Source organism: Mustela nivalis (genome assembly GCF_964662115.1).
Source record: "Mustela nivalis genome assembly, chromosome: 6".
Classification (NCBI taxonomy): Eukaryota; Metazoa; Chordata; class Mammalia; order Carnivora; family Mustelidae; genus Mustela; species Mustela nivalis.
In genome coordinates, this window is record NC_139025.1 from 101,950,463 (window position 1) to 101,973,860 (window position 23,398).

At 54.0% G+C, this 23,398-nt stretch overlaps 2 protein-coding genes across 5 annotated transcripts in view; one reads left to right on the plus strand and one right to left on the minus strand.

The window, feature by feature from the left end:
* PIF1 (PIF1 5'-to-3' DNA helicase) overlaps window positions 1–23,398 on the plus strand; it is a 71,624-nt gene that overhangs the window by 30,920 nt on the left and 17,306 nt on the right. The window lies entirely within an intron of this gene.
* On the minus strand, window positions 651–23,322 carry PLEKHO2 (pleckstrin homology domain containing O2). The gene is made up of 6 exons (XM_082737251.1): window positions 23,057–23,322; window positions 16,683–16,832; window positions 12,314–12,430; window positions 7,480–7,584; window positions 5,889–5,987; window positions 651–3,606 (listed from the first exon to the last, which is right to left on the minus strand). Exons 1-6 carry the CDS (start codon window positions 23,066–23,068, stop codon window positions 2,596–2,598), a joined length of 1,494 nt encoding a protein of 497 aa, XP_082593377.1. The 5' UTR covers window positions 23,069–23,322; the 3' UTR covers window positions 651–2,595.

Below are 23,398 nucleotides of genomic sequence, written 5' to 3' on the forward strand. Positions count from 1 at the left end.
TTCAAATGTATCCACATCACAGCCACAAAGTCTGTGGAAACATTTCAGATTAAGTATGCAATACTTAAGCCTATACTGAAGGAAAAATATCAATGAGATTATTGGGTCAAATGACAAAACTGGAATAAGAACACTAATAAGTACACCAATGTTAAATTTTCTGAAGTTGATAACTGTATTATGGTTATATGAAAGAATATATTTAGGAAATGCTCACTGAAGTATTTAGGGATAAGGGACCATGAAAATGAATTCCTCAGTGATTCAGAAAAAATATATATGTTAAAGACAGAAAGCACTCAAAAGATAAACCAATGTGTCTGATAACACATGGGTTTTCTTTGTACTGTTCTTATTCTTGCAAATTTTCTGTTTGAAATAATTTCTAAATAGTCTCTAAAAATTCAAGTGTTCTTTATGACACTTAGCTCCCAGCTATAGAAACAGTGTATGTGGGGGTGGGGAGGGGGTAAAATTGGAGAGCCTGGCTGAGTTTAGCAAAGATGGGGCCCAGCCTATGGGAAGGGAGCCCTAGAATGAAACTTAAAAGACTGGTGATGTCGCTGACCAAGCCCCGCCTACCCTCTGCTTCCTTGAGGCCAGCCCTAGAGCTCATCCCCACACTAACAAACAGGCTTGCGGCAGAGAAGTTCCATAAAAAGGGATTTATTGCCAAACTTCAAGAAAGGCGCTTCATGACAGAAGACATGGAATGCCATCCTCCTCAGGGAGGCAGGCAAGGCAGCCCCTGTATATTCCCCAACCTTCTACCCTTCCCATTGAAGCTAACTTTCCCCCTGGGGCCCAGGCCACCATGGCATGGGGACTCCATAGGAACCAATGGCATTAGGTCACTGAGATGGCCCCAGAGCTACTTGCTTAATCTGGTCACTTATCAGAGGAGGAAACTGAGGCTCTAGTCCCTGGAAACAGGCGACTTGGCTAAAGCCCCAGCCCAGGCTGCTGGTGGGGGGAAAGCTGTTCCCCAAGAGAAGACTGCAGGGGGCCATGTGACATGGGCACATGATAACATCCTTGCTCTCCTACTGAAGGCAGACGGACAGGCAGACTGTGGCATGGGAGCCCAGTTGGGCCTCGTGAGTCAGGACATTGCTGTTCACCTCCACCCTGCCTAGGACAGGCTGCAGAGTAGACATCTGCCCTTCTTGATCCCTGGCCATTATCCTCAAGAACAAAGTAGAAGTACAGTAAAGAAGGCATTGACCTGCACTGGCAGGTCTCAGTGGGCACGACTGGTGATGGGGCAGTGGACAGAAAGGCCGGGGCATGCAGCTATGACCCTCCCTTCTCCTTTTTCAGTAAATAAAAGTGCACATGCAGAAACCCCCTGAGCAGACCTGTCAGAAGCTGCTCCCACTCCCACAGGCCCCAGGGAGAGCGGCTGTGGCCCTTGGGGGGCTCTGCACCTACACAGGGACTGGATGGATCCCCAGAGCCAGGGACAACTGTGTGGGAGGGTGTTGGGGGAGGGAGGTGGGACAAAGAGAGAGAGGCCCAGGCAAGCATGGACCAGGAAAGGGACAGAAGAAAATGCCCGTTCCACAAGGAAGTTCAGGAGGAGCAGTCCATCTGGGGCCTGAGCCAGAGGAGTGGGGGGAACAGGGAAAAGGTAAGTTATTTCAGGCCCCAGCATACCCCCATCAGCATTCAAACAAATGATTGGGATATTGGACCTGTTTCGGTGGAGGTGGAACCAGAGACCCAGATATAAATCCCATCTGGGGAGGCACGGAAATTGAGGTGGCTTCTCTTCTGAAGGTTGATTTATAATGAAGTATATACAGGATTTTCTGATGTTGACTTCAGAGCCATTCTCAGGCTCACCTCTACAGGAATGTGCAAGGCTGGACACAGGCTGGTTCAGGGATAGAGACTAGACTACAAGACCCTTGAGTTTGTCCTCCACCCTGGAATACTCCAATCATAGCTCACCATAGGGGAAGGCCTGCAGAATGGGAAACAAGCCCAGAAAGGAGCTACACATCCAATGGCATTCTCACACAGCTGCCTCCCACCTGCTGGCACAGGCCCTAGCTGGATTCCAGGTCTCACTCAGCTGAGGGAAGAACCTAGAGCTTGGACCCAAGGCCTTGGCAGCTAGTTATAGTAGGTGTGTGGGGAGGGTTGCTTACGGCTCGGAGCTGCCTCTGCCATAAGGCTCTCTGCCCGGGAACATGTGGACATGGGAGCTGCAGGGGGGCTCAGCTGTGCTCTATTCAGAAGTCAGGAATGTAAACTACTGGGGGTGGGAAGCAGAGATGATGTCACCCCCAGAAACCCCAAGTGCCATGCTAAAGCCCTGGGGCAGTTCAGAACAACCATGCAAGCAACCAAGTGTGTGCTCCCAGCCCAAGCCCAGAGCCTAGAGGCTGGGCCAGATAGTGGCCCTGGGTGGCACCTGGCCCCACTGGCCAGAGCAGGGTGGGAAGGATGCCAGGAATCTGCAGGTCCTGGCCATGCCCCCAACATGCCTAATGGCCCTTCTGCAGCCTGAGCAGAAGCATGTTTTTTGGCAGGGTTGGGCAGTGATGGACTGGGCAGACTAGGAGGGACCGTGCCCTGGCCCAGCAGGCCCTAGGGTGCACTTCTCCTGTAGATGGTCACCAGCTCCTTCCGCTTCTCCTTTAGCCCAGGTGCTTCCTGGCTCAGCTCGTCCAGATCTCTGATTTCCTGCAGGACTTGGGTGGCCTGCCTCAGCTGCTCCACAGCCTGGCTGAGCAATGTCTCAGCACTTACGGGGTTCGGCTCACTGTCCAGCACCTTGTTCAGCAGCTTCTCTGTCTGTTCTGAGGCCACCTTCACCTCCAGCTGGGCCCGATACAGCCGTTCTCCAGGTTGCCGTGGGCGCCGCGGGCCTTCCCCAAGGAGGTCCCCCAAGGAAGAACAGCGGGGATGGAAATGAGGTGGCAGGTCCCAGCGGGGCAGTGCTGTGGGTGTTGTTGCATCCTCTGGTGTCGTTTTTGAGATGCCTGAGGCCTGGGGTGGCTTGATGGGCTTGGGACTGTCATCCATGCCATTCACTGAAATCTCTGCTGAGTCTGGGGCAGAGGTCTCAGAGGCCTCAGGACTCTGGGCTGGCCCAGAAGCCTCCATCCTACTCACGGAGGCTCTCAGTTTCTCTGATAAGATCTTGGGTGGAGGTGTAGGGGGCTTCCCACCCTCCTTGGGCACAGCTTCAGGAGTCTCAGAGCAGGGAACCTGGATTTCTGTACTCTCAAAGTCAGGGGGATCCTTGGGGTTGGCGTTCTCCCAGCTCACTTTCAGTTTGTCCGGCAGAACCCTGTTGGGGGGCTGTTCAGAGCCACTGTCCTGCTCTGGAGTCTCTGAGTCCTCTTGGCTCCCAGGGTGGGACTCAGAGCTTGCTGAGACAGGGGATGGGGCTCCCTCCCCAGCAGGGGTCTCCATGCTGTCACCAAGGCTGGTCGTTTCAGGTGCTGGGGAAGGCTTGGTAGGAGGCATAGGGGGCTTGAGTATCTCCCGGGGCTGGGCTGCACTGACATCATTGCTGGGGGCAAACACCGGTGGCCCACTATCTGGAACTTCGAGGTCCAGGCGCAAAAGCCCATCAGAAGCTGCATTGGCTACCTGGTAGGGGACAGTATATGGGTGTCATCTTGGATAACTGGCATTTGGGTCAGATGTGTCCACCCATAAGGGTACTCAAGCCCTCCCATCCAGGCTGCCCAGGTCCCTAGACCCCACTCTCTGCTTCCAAGGCCACATGATTAGAAGCTAAACTGATTCTCAATGAATCCTCTCCTCTCCCTCACTTGCACAGAATTCCCTGTTTTGGAATCACAAGCCAGGAAGTCAGAGCCTAGTCCTCTTGGTGCCCAGCCTGTGAAAGAGACTGCTTTATAGTGGCAACTGTATTGGCCTGGGCATCAGGGGACCTGGTTCCAGCTCTGTTTCTGATCTCTTTCTGGATGTCTGGCCTTGGGAGGATCCTGTCTGTGCAACCATTCACTCAGCGGGGCAATGGGACCAGGACTCAAACATGGTCTTCTGAGTTGTCTCGAGCCCACTCATTTCTGCTTCCCCTCCCTGGAGACTGCTCTCTCGTCTGCCAGCCTCAGAGCCAGCCCTCCAGCCCAGATTTCTGCAGCCAGTGCCTACTCTCCTCATGCCGTCACATGTAGTCTCAAACCACAGCTGACCGCTACAGGAGGACAGCTGCACCAAGTAAGCAGCTGCCCCCTCACCTTGCCCTAGGGACCCACAGGGACACCCAGCAGCCCCCCAGTGATGGAGACCCTCCCAGGGAGCCTCAGAGGCCCTGGAGCAGGCCTGGGCAGGAGGCCTCTCTCAGGGTGCCTCGTGGTGGGGGTCCTGGCTGGGACCCCCACTCTCTTTTACCATGCACACAGGTGATCTGGCCAACACATTCGCTCACTCAGTCACTGGGACATATCCCTCCCTGAATTCTTCTCAGAGGGTCTCTCCCTCCAAGGCCAGCCCTCCCCTAACACCTAGCCCACCCCCTCAGGCATTTCCTTTCTCTCTGGCTATGTCATTCTTTCCTTCTGCAGGCTTTATTCTCTCAGCTGACAGGCAATGAACAGGCTGTCTCATTTCAGAAACAAACTCTCCAATGACCTTGGCCCCTTCCCTTCTCTCTCCTCCCTACCATGGTCCCCTTCCCTCTGGCACCCCCAGCCCTGTTCCCCTTGACAAACCTAAGCCAACTCCTCTTCTGAGAAAATTTATGCAGTAAATTTCACCACCTGCCCCTTTCCCCAGTCCTGCCTTTGTGATTTGTGGCTGCCAACCTGGCTGATAACCCCCATGTCCTGTGCTCTGGACTGCCATTAGCCTCTCTGGCTTCCTCTTCCTTGGCTATCTACTGCCTGGTCCCACTCCCCAAATGTAGCATTTGCTGAGGTTTTTTCCTGGCCTCCAAAAAACATCCACCCCCATCAGCAACACTGCCTGTAACACAACCCTCACCCTGCCTATAACTTCTTCCAGATTCTCTATTCCCAGGGCCATCATTCACCCAGTTGGCAGGCTTGGGTCCACCTGTGGACCACCCTCCCCTCTGTCTGGTCTGCCTCCCCTAACCCTGTATTCAGTGGCAAGCCCAGATGGCTCCTGCTTCGCAGTGTCTCTCCCATTATGGCCTCTCTTTTCATCCCCTCCTGGGGTCCGGAGGGCCCACCTCTCCCTTTTCTTGGCTCCTTGCCTTTCCCTCCCTCAGCCCAACCCACTGCACCCTGGGCCTCAACTGATCTCTGGAATGTACCCTCCAGTGCATTCTATTCCCAGCTCCAGCATTCAAGGCCTCTACAATTTCCTACCCTCAACCCACCTTCCCAGACTCATCAACCCATCAGAAGAACTCAGAATACCCCAAACTCTCCTACCTCAGCTCAGGTCATTCCCTTGGCCAGGGGGCTCCCTCACATCAAGTCTGCCAACTGAAACCCTTCCTATCCTTCAAGGGTTGGCTCAAGTGTCAGTTGGGCCCTCCATGGTCTCTCCTGCTTGGAGAGCCCTCCCGTCTCTCAGAGCCCTCCTCTGTACAGAAGTTAGACACAACTCTGCTTAGAGGAGTCTGCAGGCAGGTCTTTTCTCCAGGTGGAAGCTGAGCTCTGAGAGGCAGGGCCTAGCCTCAGGATCTCAGTTTCCCTCAGGTACCGACTCTGGATAAGGCCAGTATGTAGACTCAACAAGCAAAACAGGCATCTCTCCTCCCCAAGCACATATGACACACAAGCTTCCACACACAGACACCCTGCATACCACTCAGGAAGCCCCAACTCCAAGAGTCCTCAGGTAAAAAGGTGGCCCGAGCTTGGCTGCCACCTTAAGGAGCTGGGATCCCCGGCTCAACTGACCTCTGACCTAAGCTGGGGGCAAAGTCTTACCTCTTTCAGGTGGACTCTTGTAGGTGGCCGGCGCCGCTGGCCCCCACGCACCCGGTCCCGTGTCACATGCTCCAGGGCACAGCTCTTGTCCACTTTCACCTGAGAAGAAGGAATAAGGTCAGTGCCCCGCGGGGAGAAGAAGAAATGCCCAGGCCCATCTCAGAGGCAGGGTCTACACCATCATCTTCCCTTTAGAGGGCAGGGCCCCACCACTGGCCCTCTCTTTGAGGCATCTCCCTGTGTCTGGACTTTGCTTTTCTTCCTGTTGCTACACTGCATTTGTCATCTCTCAGCAGTTGGAGGCTCTTCCTCTCTGCCTCAGTCTTCCTGCCTGGATCTGGGCTACCAGCCCTTGCCCTTCAGTTTACTGCAAATACATACCAGCAGGCCTGAGGCTACTGTTGTGCTCAGCTGGGGGAGCAGGAAGAAGGCCCATGATCCCCTGGTGCCTGGCTTCCAGAAAATGGTCCCTGTCACTCTCCCAGGTCCTTGGAAAAGCAAAAAGCCCAGGAAAGAGCAGGGCCTCTGCCCCTTTGGGCTAGGGTGTCTAGAGGATAGCATATCCTCTCTGAAGGTAAGGAAAGACAGTCAGGAATAGCTGGGAAGCCAGAGTAAGTAAGATTTGCATGGGAAATCCAGACTCTAAACCCCAGTGCAGCTTGTCCTTGATGGTGAATGTGGCTAAGATTCTTTAACCCTTAAGTCAGGCTTAAGGTCAGTCCCACCCTGGGTGGGGGGCCAGGGCAAACAATCTGTTCCTGACTGCTCCAAGTCTGTGGGCTGACAGACAGCTGTTTCAGTGGCCCCCAACATCTATATGTCCCATCACCCCTCACCCATGAAATGGGGATATTTTCTCCAGCTAGTAAAGAGCTGAGCATAATGGAGTCTCATAAAACATGACATAGGAGTCATGGCTGTGAAGCAGGAGACCTAGGTGTTAAGAGGGACTTGCCTGGGAAGATCCCTCCCCTCAGGTCTTAGTCTTCTGCAATCCAAGGGCTCAGTTTAGGTGGCCCCCAGGTCCATTTTAACCCAAATAGCTGTGAATCCATGATGTCAAAGACAAATCCTCCCTAGGAGATCTGGGCCCATGGGATACCCTGCCTACTGAAAGCCTGATCATAGCCACTGTTGCCACAGATCACACTACAGTACGGGGGGCTGGCTGGTCATTGCCGACAGATGGGGAGGCCCAAGGCCAGAGCCAGCCTGGCCTAGACTTGACTGAAAGCTCTCAGCTCAGCCCCCTCAAGACCTCTCCGGGCTGGGCCCACCAGCTGTTTTCAGCTAAGGCTGGGTTGGAAAGGCTGCAGGACTGCCACTAGTTAAATTCTACTCTATCACTTACTCATTTTTTAATTTAAAACAAATTACCTAATTTATTGACACCTCAGTTTCTTCATCCTTAAAATGGGTACACTACTCTAGAGATGTTGTGAGTATTACATGAGGTAACAATAGCAGATGTCCAGTGTTTGCAGCAATGATATAATCAAGAGGTTGTCTGAGGTGGGGCAGGCAGAATCCTCTCTGAGATCACACATGGTGGGAAAGTGGACATAGAGTCATCCACAGGACCGTATCGCACCTCATCAAAAACCTTGTTCTTGCCTCGGTTGATCCCTTCATTGAGGGCTTTGATCCAGGATTCCTTCTCCTCCCCACTGGTTGCTTGAAATTTGATGTCGCTGACCTGCAGGGAGCATGGATGGAGTGGATGGCAGACGTTTAACAGAATTTATATTTGGGGTCTTAACAAGCCTCCCATCCCAGATCCCAAAGTCTGCCCTGGCACAGCTGGCCAGGAGCAAACTGAAATGACCCTCATAACAGGTCTGACATGGGGCTTTGGGGGTGGGGCACAGATCCAGCAGAGAAGGGGCTCGTTCTCAGCATGATGCTGTCAGAGATCTGGATTGGAATACACCTTGTCCTGTGGGAAGAGCCAACATCAGGTCTTACTCCATTTAAGTTCCCCAGACCAGCTGCCTGTTTTTTCCATAAAGTAGGAATTGTCCTGATGTTCCTCCACACCAGGCTGAGTATAGTAACAGAGGTGACAGGTATGAAGGGTATCCATCAGTGAAGACCCCCTGGAACCAGGGCCACATGCAGCTCTCCAGGGGCCCCCCCATTCAGCCCTGGCCAAGTGAAAAAGTCCCAGGGTCTCCTTTCTGCCCTTAAATCATAGATTATACAAGAGAAAGGGCACCGGGGTTCAATTCCAACCCCCTCTTTGTACAGATAAGGAAACAGAGGCTTACAGATGGGATGGGACTTGGCCAAGGTGACCTAAAGTAATCCCATGTCTCCTGAGTCCATCCCACCCCACCCCAGGGGTCCCTTGTCATCTCAGGCAGGAGCTCCCAGCTCATACATTAGAATCAGAGAGACACCTGGCTGGCTCAGTTAGTGGAGCATGAGGCTCTTGATCTCAGGGTTGTGAGGTGTTGGTGGTGGTTGTTGTTTTTTTAGGATTTTATTTATTTATTTGAGAGAGTGTGTGTTTGTGTGTGCACAAGCAGAGGGAGGAGCAGGCAGAGAGAGAAGCAGGCTCCCTGCTAAGCAAGGAGCCGGATATGGAACTCAATCCCAGGACCCTGGGATTATGACCTGAGCCAAAGGCAAATGCCTAAGTGCCTGAGCCACCCAGGCATCCCTCAGGGTTGTGAGTTTGAGCCCCACATTGGTGTAAAGATTACTTAAAAAAATAAATTTAAATCTTGGGAAAAAAGAAGCATCAGAGGGCAGCTCAGAGAGCCCCCTTCCTGTCTGGCTCCAAGGTCAGACAGGAAATATAAAAGTAGCAAAGTCACATACACTAAGGGGCCACTTTGCACACTAGGGCCTCTGAATTAGACAGAACACCACCTACAGCTGGCTGACCTTAAGCCTCAGTTCCCTTATCTATAAAGGTCAAGACCGCCACAACCCGCCTCATGGAGCTGTAAAGATCAACTGTGTATCTCAGGTGTTGAATCAGGAGCTCGGCACAGAGTGCTCAATAACAGGAATTATCACTACTGCCTGCCTTCTGACAAAACAGTCCCAGTTTCCTAATCTGGATAAAGGGGTCATGCCTGCCCCAAAGCAATGCTGAGGAAATTAAACATGACTAAAGCTAGGGCCCTGCACACAGTAGGTATTCAGTAAACAGTTACTGAGTGAATGAGCCAATAAATGAATGAACTGACCCACAGTTCCTTCCCTTGCCCCGTTTTTGGGCCACTGCCCACTCTGACCTCAAGATGCCCTAGTTCTTGGTCGGGGAAGGCTGCCAGCCTGCCCATCCCCCACCCTGGTGTTAGATAGCGCCTTCCCTCCCGCCATCCTCTAAGTTATGTAACAGCACAGTCCGCCTGGCCCCCGCAGCATCCTCGTTATATAACTTCCTCCTGGCTGCCACCTCCTTCTCATGCAGGGCCCTGGGTCCCACCCACCTCCCCATGCCAGGCACAGCCAAATGCTCATTTGCATGACCAGGGTAAATTCGATCCTGGCAGCAGATCTGCAGTTAAGTCAGAAACCCCAGGGCACCTTGGCAACTGCCTCTTAGCCTAGCCATCAGGGCTGCAGGGGGCTCAGGGAGGGACAGTGGCTACATCCAGGCTCTGCAAAGGCCCACCCAACCCTGTGACAGGGGCTGTCAGAAAGGTGGTCCAGGGCCAGCTCCTTGGAGCCCAACTGCTCCTCCTCCTCGCAGGCCCAGAGATGGTGGGGCGCCTGCATAGTACAGGATTTGGCATGCCAGAGAACTGCAGAGGCATATACTTGAACTCAGCCACAGATGGAGCAAGAGCAGGGCAGAGAAAGAGCACTGGCCTGGGAGTCAAGCTAAAAGTGTTCTAGTCCCACCAACCCACAATGCACAGGCCTGTGCACTACTCAAGGCCTCAGTGAGACAAGATCAGAACCACTGTGCCCAACCCAAGCTGCAGTCCTTCCCCACCGGCCAGCCCACGTGAAAAAGGCTTGGGGGTTGGCAGGGGGTCAGCTTCTGTTCTCTTCTCCTCCGTGAGGGAGAAGGCCGTAGGAAGACCTACACACTAGCCCAAGGGATCCCCTGGGAGACGGAATACGTGGTTAAATCGGACCCAGTCCCACTCTGAAGAACCTTGTTATCCTGGCTCTATGAGTCAGGCATCCCGCAGGGGGTCCAGAATGGGCACAACTGGAATACCAAGAAGTTATTCCTCCTGCCCCACCCCTGGCCCTGTGTCCCAAAGAGCCACAGGCTGCACAGGTCCTTCTCAAGTGCTTCCAAGAAGCCCCAGCGCCACAGGAGCTGCTAGGAGTTTCACAGCTAATAGGACTGGCCACAGAATAGGCCTACATGACCTGGGAAAGGGGGGAGGACAAAATGACAGGGAGGAAAAAAGTGGGAGGGGGAGACAGGCAGCAGGAAAGAGGAACGGGCCAAGCTGGCTGAGACCAGCAGGGCAGCAAGGCCCAGCTAGGCCACCCTGCTTCCTGGCAGCGTCTGCCTGTGACCTCATGGCAAGGGCGTGGGGATGGGAGGCAGGGGGAGAAGGACATGCAAGACACTGGAGTCTTTGTTTATTTGATTAGAGGGGGAAAAAAAGGCAGCCTCAGGACCAGACTGCCAGGGTCATGTGACCTCCCCGGCCAGCCGGCGGCCTCACCGAGGATGGGGAACACCCAGGGCGATAGGAAAAGGAGGGTGAGAGGACGCGGGGGACATGGTGCTCTGGGCGGTGCACTATCTGATTTCTGGAGAGCCCTGCTCTCTGTAGTTCCTCAGGTGGTGAGAGCCAGGGGAGTGGAACCAGATGTATGTCCTCCCACCATCCTGCAGCCCCCACTACTTGCTCCATAGCCCCATCTCCCTGACTTATCATCCTGTTCCCAGAGTCACCTAGAGCCAACCTGAACTCTTAACAGGATTGGGGGTGGAAAGCAGGGTGTTGGCCAAAGCAGCTAAGAATGCAGCTGCACAAACAGGCCCCTCTGAAGGTGATGGGCCACCCTGAGCTGGGCCCAACCCGCCTAAGCCCACCATCAGCTGATTGTTAAAGCTGGGTAAAGGAAGCGGCCCAAACAATAGCACTGGCAGAGGACAAACACAGCCCTAGCCCCCCACATCCACAGAAGCTCACTCAGAGACATAAAAAGACCCAGAGAGACCCATGGTCAGGTGAACACTCACCTGCATATAAAGAGATACACAAACACACAACCCTCCACACATAATGTGCTCTGCATGTCACTCACATACAACAATGCCTGCTCAGAAAAGTAGGTCTCCAGAAAAGGGAGAGGCCTAACAGGACTGAAAGACCAAAATACGGTTCTCCTTCTCCTAAGAGCCCTAAGCAGCAGATGTCAAGTGAAACCAGGGTCCAGCCCCATGAACTATCACAGCACCATAAACCTGGACTCATACCCTAATTACCAGAGCTCCACAGATGCCTCTGTGTCTCACCCCCCTTGGAGATGGACAAAGGGTTAGTGAGTAACAACACATCACAGCCTCCTCCAGGGCCTAGAGCCCTGGGGATCAGAGGACTTAGGCTCCTGGCCCTTAAAGCTGGGGGAGAACAGAATGGCCTCCAGCAGACCCAGACCAGATGCTCCCAACCCCCCGCCTCTGTGACTCAGCCTCACTCTGTGAGGCTCTGTATGACGTGCAGGGGTTGGGGTGAGGCGTGGCCCAGCTGCAGATGGGCGCAAGCTGGAGAGGTGCTGTACATGCCAGCCTCAAATGTGAACTCCCTCCTGACATCTGTGAAACTATATCATGCATCAACACCCACCCAGACTCCCTGCCAGAGAAATGTGGTGCAAACAGAAAACCTCATCTGCACACACAGCGTGTCCCAGGGGAAGAACCGCCCAGGCAAGAGACCTTCTCCAGCTTTAGCCAAGAAACAGAAAGTGCAAAGGGAGGGAAGGTGGGGGGCTGCAGGTCTCTGAGCACTGAGTCCAGGATGGAGCAGGAGGGGTGGCCCACCCACGAAGGCCTGAGATGAAGTGGAGGTCACAGCCTCCCCTCTGCCCCAGACAGCATCAGGGTACTGCAGGCCTGGTGAACTGAAGGCCTCATTCCCCAGTTTTCCTGTCTCAGCTCTGAGCCTCATATGTCCAGGGTGTGAGAGCAGGCCAAGGGCCCCACCTCCAACTACAGCCTGGGAAGGAGGCCCCAGAGCCTGGAAGGGGAGAGGTGATCAGGTATCTCAGAAGTGTCCTAAATGCATCAACCAGGGGCTGGGGAGACTCCGGGCCAAAATGAGTAAAAGGTCCAACCTGTGGCAGACCCTGGGTCTGAGCCTCAGCCACACTGCAGAGACCCTCCAGAGGCTATATCCAGGGGCCTGGCCTGCCTTAGAGAGCCTTCCGGGGGTGATCTTCCCAAACCTACCCTGGCCTGGAGGGAGGTCAGACAGCAGTGGACATAGCCCTACCTTGTTCCCCGGGGATCGCTGTAGGATAAAGCGGTGTTTCCGCTTGAGGAGGGCACGAAGGTCCTGGCACTTCTCGTAGCTGCCCAGCTCCACTGTCTCCACACACTTCTGCTCATCCTAGGGAGGGAGGTAGAGAAGACATGAATCGATGAGAGCCAGACACATCCAGACCCTCAATCACCCAGGCTCCACCTCAGACCCTGATCCCACTCAGTAAGGGCATCATGCTGTCAAAAGGCAACCTTGGGCTGCCAGTCAATCACCAAGATGTGGTATTTGGACCCCAGCAAGTAGGTAGTGTTCCGCCCATGCTGACTGGAAGAGTGCCCTCAAGGCTCAGCATCCACATGAGATCCAGGGCACCCAGGCCGGAGGTGGGCAGCAGGGCTGACTCAAATGCCTAAGGCCAAAGGAGGAGACAGCAGAAGCTGGAGAGACTCTGGAAAGGACACCTGGGGGTCCATGCAGGCCCAGAGGCCACACAGAGAACTGCGGAAAAGATAGCCTAGAAGAGGGAACAGGATGTCACAAAATGAGAAAAAAGAAAAAGCCTTCCTGGCAGAGCCACAGAGGGAAATGTGAACTAGGCACATTTGAGCTGCACACCCTGCCTTTACCACAATGATCCTGAACTGACTTCCCCACTTGGTGTCTTCCTCCGCTGACCCCTGGCTAGGCGGGGAGGCCACTTTCCATGGCCTGCACAATGGAGAGGGCAAGAGTTCCTTCAAAAGCAATTCCCCCACGAACCTGCCATCCTGAAGCCTCATCACTAAAAAGATAGTGGGCAGCCTCTTCTAGGCCACCCCTGGACACTGGCTGGGCTGCACTCCTGCCCACCAGCCCTGGCACTGGTATATTTTTCTCCACGGGGGCTCCACCTACCAGGTGCCTTTGATGCAAGCTGCCTGGGATTAGCTCCCCACCCAGGGGTGGTCAGTTCCTCTTCCAGGGGAGACCCAGCTGGAACAGCTCCTCAGTGTGCTGCATTCTCACCCTTGAGCATCCGGGGAAGAAGAAGCAAACCCTGGAGGTAGGGGCTGGAGGGGAGAGCTGCCCAAGAGGCTGGCCAACAAGTTAAGGACATGCTTGTGCTTGGACATCACTCAGAGAGCCAGCAAGAGCACCCATCAGGGACCGCCTTGGTGCTCTGCAGTTTTTGGTGGAATATCTGAGAGGCAGTGACTCAACTGTCTGCAGAGGAAATGCTCTGATTTCCCTCCATGATCATCTGCATATGTTAAGAAGCCCTGACACTTAGCAGGCACTTTTGCTTCCTTGATTCTCCTGAGCCTCCCAATCTTCATGAAAGCTTACAGCCCCAGTGTTTGCCTCACTATATACAGGAAGAGAATGAGGACTGCAGGCAACTGATTTGCCCAGTGGGAACAGACACAAATGTAAGGGGCAGGGCCAGACGCAAAGCTACCTCCTACCTCCCAGTCAGAGCTGTTTCTAGCACACCACTCCTTCCAGCCACAGTCAGAGGCTTGGTGATCAATACCTTAGCAACAGGGCACTGAGTCTCAGTGGTCCTCCAAGTGAGGCACGTGGCCCAGCAGCGGCATCACCTGAGAACTAGTTAGAAATGCAAATTCTCGGGCCTCATCCCCACTGAATCATAACCACAGGAGAATGGGCCTAACAGTCTGACGACTAACAAGCACTTCAGGTGATTCTGCTGTATGCAAAAGTTTGAGAACCTCTGCTCTACACCAGAGCTTCTCAACCACAATAGCATCTGGGAGCTTTAAAAACCCCAATGCCCAGGCAACATCTCAGACCAATTTCTTCAGGACCTCTGTGGGTTGGAGCCCAGGCATCTGTATTTTTCAAGAGATGACTGTATAGCCAAGGGCGATAACCATTGACCTGCTCTCTGTTTGGGCTGTCTGGGGAAGGGGAACAGATAGATGGCCAGGGTGACCAGATCTTTCCCATCCAGGTTCAGTTAAGTGTCTTTTTTCATTTTTGCTTCTAAGCATGTCTTTCCAACCCATAGTTTCCAAGCCTTTCCAAGTTCCTCTACTCCACACAGGGCTAGTAATATCCACCTGCTCCAGGAAGCCTCCTGCCACACCCCCACACCTGAGCCCTGGTGCTCTCCCTCTTCTGAGGTCTCCCATCCACAGAGCACCTGCCAGGCACAGGCACTATATCAGGCGCTAGGGCCACCCTGCCATGGTGAAGAGCAGTCCTAACTCCCTGCTGGGCATCTCTGTCTACCCTGGGGTACATATGTGTCTGGTTACCTCTACAGCACCCTGTGAAAGGCCGCCCACAAGAGGGACACATATTGGATTAGTCTGCTGGACTGAATGCCTGACACAGGGTGAGACTCTGGTCTAGCAGGTCCCCTCCTACCTGCATCCAGGGAAAGAAGCTGCCTGGGGAAGGAGGCCTCGTCCCAGAAAGAGCAGCTCACCTGCCCCATGTGCACAGGCCTCCCTCAACTGGACAACTACAGGCCCCACACTCTCCTCTGTCTGGGAACAAAAAGTCAGTCCATCCCCACCACCCGGCTCTCGCCAGGGTTTCCTGACCTGGGTCTCCTCTCCACCCCAAACGCTGAATCATCTGGCCCTTCTGCAGCTCAGAAAAACGGATAAACCAGCAGGCACTGGGTGGGGGCAGCATTTTTGGAATGTTAGCCTCCCTGACAGTAAAGAAACAGCCAAGAGTCATTTGCACTCGCCTAGTTCCTGACATCAGAAAGAGGAATTGAACTCATTAGCATTTCTCAATTCCTGTTCCTGGGCCAACCTTCCCTACCCCCCAAGTGCGGAGTTCTTGAAATTGCACGGAGGTTTTTAATAGTGACTTTTAAGCCTGATTTAGAGGTTTCATGTTTATGGGATGTGAAATCCTTCCCACTTCCCAGTTGTGGCCAGATGTGGAGAGGGTGCCCAGGACAAGTCTGGCACAGCCTGACAGGCTGACAGCTTGGGGGCTTGTCATTCAAATCCTATGGCAGCTGGGACCGAAGGAAGCTGTGATAACTGCCTTTATTTATAAAAATATCCCCCTGCTGCAGCTACAACACATCCTAATTTGGTAACAGCAGCAGTATAGAACATCTGGGGGACTGTCTGCACATTTCATTCCCTTGCCCTCCTCCAACTGCTTCTGACACTGCAACTCCATGAGCCCAGGGACTCGGGCAGAAAAGGCAAGGTGCTTCACAGAGGCAGTTCTCTAAACTGTTAGATCTGGTTGCCCAACCTTTCTTGGCCTGGGACAGTTCTGACTTTGCCAAGATAACCTGAGGGATGCTGAGAAAGGACGGTGGGAAACAGGCAGGATCCCTCTTCCTCTGCCTCCAAGCCAGTTCTGCCCCATGTATTCCATCTGTCAAAGGCACGCAGGGATAGCCCATCTTCCGTGGATGGGCCTTCCAATGGCATCTATCCCAGGACACAAACGACATCTACAAGTAAAAGCCACCTTTCCTCCTCAGATCTTCACCCACAGCTTTATCGACTCTTACTTAACACAGAATTTTAACATCCTTGGTTGTTCAAGTTCCGAGCCTGCTGAGATGGGAAGGGGCACAAGCCTGACATGGGCAGCTGTGAGGACGATGAGAGGCACACGGACGGCAGAAGTGGCAACTGGGGCTTGACGTTAGAGCAAAAAGAAAAGCTGAAAAGTATGGTCTGGCAGGATGGACTAGTCTAATAATAAGTGACTTGGAGCTACCATGGAAAGACTCACTTTTAGTCCAACACCTTCTGTTGAAGAAGGTAGAGAATACTTAACATATTTTAGCCGATTTCCACCAAAAATAAGCTTTAGAGTTTACTTGCCAGAATCTATGAGTGGAAGGAGCACTGGATCTGTTCTGGGTCCCAACTCCTTCATTCACTGAGATGCTGACCAGTCACTGGCCCCCTAGGGCTTCAGTGTCTTCCTCTGGGACATGATGACACTCTCATGGGACTACTACGATCCTCATATGGGAAATACGGAAGAGCCCCACAACAAGCATGAGTGCAAAATGTTACTTCTATTCTCATTGCTGAATGGAACAAGCTTTAGCTTTCTGGAACATTCACTTATGTGGCATCTAGCCCAATGACAAGAAGTTACCGTATAGACACACAGTGAGGAGACACACAGGTCCCTTCAACAAGCCCCTAATCCAGGAGCCCTAGACTTGTACCTAGAGGTACTGTCCCCACACCACAGTGACCCGGAGAAGATCAGGCACTCCAAGGAGTCAGGTCTCAAACCAAATCCAGTTATACAGCACGCCAAGAGTGGAGCAGGTGTTCCAGTGCCAGCTCTGGGATCCTCCAGCTGGCCTGGGCTGCCATCCCTTTGCCCCATCTCCCAGCACCCCCAACCACAGGGCCAGGGGGGTCTTTACCTCGTTCTCGTAGACCAGCAGCTGGGCCTGGCAGAGGAGAAGATACCGGTCTTTCCAAAACCCCAGGAGGCCACCACTGCTCTTCTTGATCCAGCCAGCCTTGTCTGCCCTCCGTGCTCCCCGAGGCTTCTCGCCCCCTTCCTTCACGCCCTGTAAGATAGCACCAAGACATGCCATGAGGGCTGCTGCCGTGGGGCCACACTGTCCACTGGCCACAAGAGGGATGTGTCCCTCTGTTGGGTACCTCCTCATACCATCCCACATGACTTTTCCCACAAACCCCAAGGCAGATACCCTTAGTCCAATGTCAGGAGAAACGGGAATGGGGGCACCTGGGCGGTTCAGTCGGTTAAACGTCTGCCTTCAGCTCAGGTCATGATCTCAGGGTCCTGGGATCGAGCCCCGCGTGGGGCTCCCTGCTCAGTGGAGAGCCTGTTTCTCCCTCTCCCTCTCCCCGTCCCTCTGCTTGTCCGTGTTCTCTCTCTCTCAAATAACTAAAATCTTAAAAAGAACAGTAGCGACAATAATTGCAACAGGCACCTCAGTACTAAGGCATCAGATTATGTTTTACACACATCATCCCACTTAAACCTATATTAACTACTCTCTGGGGTGGTAGCATCATTATCCACAGGGCACAGGCAAACTGAAGCTCAGAGAGATGACTTGCCAGTCACTCAGTGGGAGGGACAAATCCAGAATTCAAACCAGGTCTCTGACCCCATGTTCTTCCAGCTCCGCCACTCTGCCTCTCATGGATTCATTCAACCAGTCAACAAACACTACACTGCGCACCTACAACGTCACGGGTGCTGACGTAAGCAGAGAAGAGTAAAAATAATGCATCTCTGTCCTCACAGAGCTGGCAATGCAGGGAAGGAGGAGTCGAACAAACATGAGACACAAATACATTAACAAGCATGAAATGCTATGAAGGCTACAGTGAAGGCGGCATCCAGAAGAGGGGAGTAAGAGAGGATGGTGGGGGACCTCGCTGAGGTCTGGGTGGCCCAGGCGTTCCAGGGGAGAGGACATTCAGGCAGGAGTGGAAGGATGGGAGGAAGCAGGCAGGTGGTGGTCATCTGCCTCTCCACCCCTGCCCTTCAAGAGTATCCATTCTGCAGGCCCCACCTCCTGCCCTTCAAGAGAACCCATTCTGCAGGCCCCACCTCCTGCCCCAAAGCAGGAGGTCCTCTGCTCTTAGCACCGCCATAGGCCAGGACTTGGGGGTGGCCATCCATCTGGTAAGGGCTCCAGGGACTCTGCCTTCAACCACAGGCTGGTACAGGAGGTAAACCTGAGTCTTCCTCTCGGACAGGGGCAGCCACCCTGGGGCCTCTAGGCTAGCTGCTGACATCTCATGGCCCTTGATTATCTGCTTAGGTGGCCGGCCATCAGGTGCATGCCTATCAGATGGGGTCATATTTACCTCTGGTCCCCAGCACCTAGCCCTGTTTCTTTACACATAATGGGTGCTCAAGAAATATCTGTGAAAGAAAAATAAAAATACACCAAAATTTGCTAACCACTTTGCTTCGGTGACTGGTGCCCACAGCAGTGAGTGTGAAGGGGAGGGTAAAGAGGGAAGGTCAAGAGGTGTCGAATCTAGAGGATGCTAGAAGGAAATTAGCACTGACTAAATTTGACTACTTTATAATTTACATAAAGTTCAAAAAAGGAGCCCCAGTTAAAAGGAGCATAACTCTCCCCAGGGATACCCTGTGGCCACAGCTTCTTTTGGAAGGACAAGCCTGGGCAGAAGTGTGCTAAGCTGTCAGGGGCTGGGCAGGGCACTGCCTCCTTGCTCTCTATCACGCCAGGGGAGCCCCAGCCTGGTTCTCACTGTGGCCCCACCCCTGTGAACTGCACACTCTGGTGGTTGAGAGTCAGCTTTGAAGCCCAAGTCACACAGACCCAAGGCAAGCCACTTAACCTCTCCAAGCCTTGGTTTCTTCATCTGTGAAATGGAGATATACCAGAAGTTGCTAGGATTTTAACTCCACAAGGGCAAGGATTTTTGCTTTATTTACTGCCATATCCCCAGTGCCTAGACAGCATCTGGCATTCAGTAGATGCTCAATAAATGTTTGTTGAATAAAGATATGGCATATAAAGTAGTGCCTAGAACACCCTAAACTTGGGAAATGGTAGCTTTCATTGTCATTGTTGTCAATGGCATCCCCTCTGGCTCTCAGGTACACTTTCCCTGGACCTGGTTCAGAATTTAGGAGGCCCTTCTGGGCTTAGCTGCTGGGCTTCAGTACCCCAGGAGCTCCAGGAATGTGGGGTGCCCCTCATCATCTCTCCCTAACTTGTAGAAGGCAGGAAAATGGGGAAGTGAGATGGTCCCAAATGATCTTTCTGGATGGAGGAATGTGGAAGTGGGAGACTTGCTTAAAGGCCAGTTAAGAGCAACTCACCCTGACCAGGGAAAGAGGGGACTTCGGCACACTTTGACTCTTTCACATCCAATCATGCACCAACCCCAACACCAGAGACCCTGTGTTCAGCCCCCACTAGCTACATGACCAGCAGGAGCCTCATCTCCCTCAGTGAGCCCTGCAGGCTGGCGCAGTCCCAGGGCTAGAAGGGAAGAAGTAGGAGATGGGAAACCCCACCCCATCTTTCACAGCCCTCCATAGCAACTGCAGCACTGTTGTCCACTTCCTAGGACTGCAGACTCTCAGTCTCTCTCAAATGAAGCAGTAGGGACTGCAGAACACGAAGCTTCTGCCTGGTCTCCCACTGCTGAGTTTCAAGCTTGCCTCCTGCTTTTCAGGGGCCCATCCACCACCCCATGGGATTGCACACCTCTTTCTAAGTTCTCTCCCTCTGTGACCTCCCCTGCCTGCCTCACCCGCTATCTGACATGTGAAAACTTCCTGTCAGCTAGAAGCTCCCAAGGGGCGATACTAGACACTTGTGCCTTAACTGCTGTCCTCTCAGGGTGTAGTAGATAGAGCAGAGCTCAGTGAACACCATGACTGAGTCAGCTAAAGAAGCAAGTCCAGGGCCTTCGGGAATGGGTGGGAACAGGATGGGATTGAGGCAAGAAGTCACTTTAGGGATGGGGGGAGTGAGAACTGAGGGGCTGGAGGTGGCACAAACCAAAGCCCAGGGAAGGGTCTTCTTGTCTAGAATCAGCCTCAGCAAGAGGCTCCCAAAAGGGAGGCCTGGCTGGAGGCCAGAGTCGTGCTTGCCTGCCACCCTCCACCCTGCCCCTCGGACACTCCCACCGGGGGGCCTGGCTATGCCCCAGTAAGTTTTAATAAATGGCCCCTCCCCTTGGCAGGGCTCACAGGGGAGGTTTTGTCTTGCTCAGCCCAGTTTCTCGGCCTCCTCTCCTCTTATTGATCAGCTGACCACTATTCTTCCTGTTTCACCCTCTCTTCCCACCCATTCTCACTCAGACCCTCCCCTACCCCCTGTGAGCAACTCCTGAGGCACCCCTAAGCACCAGCCTGGCTCCCTTTTGCCTGAGATGCAAGGCACTCTGGGTCATTCCTTTAAGAAAAGAAAAGGATGCCAGGGCACCCTAACCCTGTACACAGAAGGAAACAGGTGGAAAGCCCCCACTAGCTACATGACCAGCAGGAGCCTCATCTCCCTCAGTGAGCCCTGCAGGCTGGCGCAGGCCTAGGGCTAGAAGGGAAGAAGTAGGAGATGGGAAACCCCACCCCATCTTTCACACCCCTCCATAGCAACTGCAGCACTGTTGTCCACTTCCTAGGACTGCAGACTCTCAGACGAGTAGAAGGAACCTTGCTGGCACCTCACATCACAGTTTTCAGACCTTTGCCCTTGCCCTTTGCCTAAACCCAGTGATGTGCTGACCAGACCCTGCTAAGAACCCACTGTGTCAGAAGGTGGGATGGGGTAACCAGAGAGGAAACACAGGCTCTGCCTGCAGGAAGCTTCCAGTCTGATGAGGGCAACATAGACCCTGTGCAGGGAAGGTCCTCAGTCTGGGGGTGGGGAGGGCATTCCCCACTTTTGGGAGAACACAGGACCTCAGCCCTAGCTCTCTGGTGGGGTAAGGGCTTGGGGTGAGTGTGGGAAGCCCTTGGAGAAGCTAAGGTTTTAGTAGGAGTGAGAAAAGAAAGAGACATACACCTTGACACAGAAGAGAAGGAAGGACACAAAGGGTGTCAAAGACCCTATACTTAATCCCTTCACTATTGAATGAGAAAGTATAGCCCAGAAAGGGCAAGAGATTAGCTCAAGGTCACAAAACCAGGGCTGGGACAGGACACTGCCCTGCCTGTCTAGATGGATATGGGCAAATAGGCAGCCTGGAGCCACTAGAGGCTGAGCCAGGGAAAGGCATGACTATGAGAGGGAAGCAGGGAGTAGCAGGACCCCAGGGCAGAGATAGGAAAGAAAGCCTCAGTTTGGGGGTTTTAACCTTACTCCAGTGGCAGCAACAATATCCATGATATCTGCAGTTTTCAAAGCTTTTGCATGTATATCAATCACATTTGTGGATGGCCCACCTCCCTCATTTTATGGGTGGGGAAACTGAGGCCCCGAGAACTCAAGCGGACAAATGCCCAGTGCCCAGACCTGCACTTCTTCACTAAGCCTCAGACTGATGAGGACTACCAAGCTACTGCACAGAGGAGGCCACTGAGGCCAAGGGGTCTTGGCACCAGGGTAGCTGGGACACAGGGAGAAAGCTCTGAGCTAGGCAGAGGGCTAAAAACAGCCATGTGGGGTGATGAGGCCTGCCTGAGGTTATGGGAAAGAGCAAGTGACTATGATCTAAGAGGTTTTAGAGAAACAACAATGGACACTGAGACCTACAGAAAAAAGAAATGATTAGAGGAAATGGGAGGAAAAGAATTAGGGATGCCTAAGACGAAGAAGGAGATAGGGAGCCCCTGGCTGCGTGGGGAGGAGGTAGGCAAGACCTTAGATGGCTCAGGTATGTGGGGGACTCCTGGCATCTGGGAGTCAGTAAGTAGCAATGCTAAAAGCTCAGAACCAGAGGGAGTGCAGGGCTGGACTGGCCACGAGACAAACCATCGGCCCAGGAGGCCCCAGGAGAACTTCCCTTAATTGGGGGCCAGAGCAGATCAGGAGATGGAGTAATCCTGTCCCACATCCTCTGGGAGAAGGGGAGGGGCCACAACCAGACAGTCCAACACTCACACCAGGGGCCTGGAGTGGGGGAGGAGCAGCCCCACCCCTGTCAGCAAGAAACCACAGCAAATCATAGTGGCCTGACTTTGCCCCCTACTTCCACCTACTCTGAGAGAAGGGGACACAATCACACAACACAGGGGCAGAAGGCCAAACCCTATATTTTATAGAAGAGGAAATGCAGGCTGAGAGGGGAAGTGACTTATCTACCATCCCACAGAAATGCAGGGCCTGGCCTGGAGGAAACCCCGACAGATGTGGCCCCAGGAAGTAGGGAGCCAGACACTGATGCGGACACAGACAGCCTGGTCCACCAAGGGCTCCCCAGCTGACCAGGGATGCCCCAAGAACAAGGTTTCATCTTTTCTCTCCACCCATGCTGGCAGACACCTACCCTTGCCTTGGGCTGGGAAGGGCAAAAGCTGAGACCCCCTCAGGGGACAAGAAGCAAAGTCCTTGAGACTCAGCAGATCCCGGCTCTAAAGTATTCATTCCACAGATACACACTAGGTGCTCACTGTGTGCTTCCATGATGGCGCTGCTGGGAGAGCTGAGGTTAAGTCAAGGGTAGGGGTCACTGAGTGCCTGGATTACTCCAGACCAAGAGAGTCCTGAGGTGGAAGAGGGAAGCTCAAGGGGCATTGCTGGTCCAGTCTCCCAGCTGGCCAGAGAGTTGGCTCTCCCAAGGAGGTGGGGAAGGCAGTGGCCAGGATCAGTCCTTCTGTGGACCTGACTCCAGAGCAAGGGAGAGGGTATGGGAAAGAGGATCACAGGGACTTATAAAGGGACCAACAGACACGGTCACGGCCTCAAGATTCCTTGAGACAGGGACTGTGAAACCCGCAGACTCCGCAGTCTACCTCCTCCGGATCAGACCTGGCCAGCACGGGGTGTCAACCATAACCCCGTTCGAGCCCGATAACCCAAGCCACATTCAGCGAGTCGTTAACTGACCAGAGCCTCAGTCTCTCCGTCAATTCAATGGGAACAATAACCACCGCGATGCCCACAGTTGGTGAGAGAAGACGAGATATCCAAGGAGTCCGAGCGGGACTCAGAACCCTAGCCCCTGCTCCAGCTGCCTGGGGGGATGGGGGTGGGGTAGGGGTTAGGTGTCGGGAGTACCGCGGGAGAGGGGCTGGTTGGAACAAGGGCCTGAGCCTGCGACCCCAACAAAAGTATGAGGGTCTCAAAGACCCCAGCCCCGGCCTCCCTCCCGGCCCGGCCCTCACCTCCTCCTCCATCGCGAGTCCGCTGAGGTCCCGCAGCTCCGCTGCTCACTCCCCGCGCCGCGCGGGCTTCGCCACCTCCATCCACACCCGGCCGGGCGGTGGCTCTCTGCGTTCTGTCCCGCGGGCCGCCGGGGGCCCAAGAAACTTCGGGGGGGCGGGGTTGGGGGCGGGGAGAGGCTTCCGGGGGCCAAGGGGCGGGGCCCGGGGAAGGGAATAGCGGGGCTGGGAGGCCCGGGGCCCGGGCGGGAAACGGGGGGGCGGGGCTGGTGCTGGGGGGCGGAGCCTGGGCGGGGCCGGGCGTTGGTTTGGGGACCGGACGGAGGAGCCGGAACGCAGGAAGGG

Coding starts and splice junctions, on each gene's coding strand:
- PLEKHO2 (XM_082737251.1), bottom strand. Junction 5,988..7,479: donor AGAACAAGGTTTTTGATGAG/GTGCGATACGGT, acceptor CCTTCTTCTCAG/GTGAAAGTGGACAAGAGCTG. Junction 3,607..5,888: donor CAAGAGTCCACCTGAAAGAG/GTAAGACTTTGC, acceptor GTCCCCTACCAG/GTAGCCAATGCAGCTTCTGA.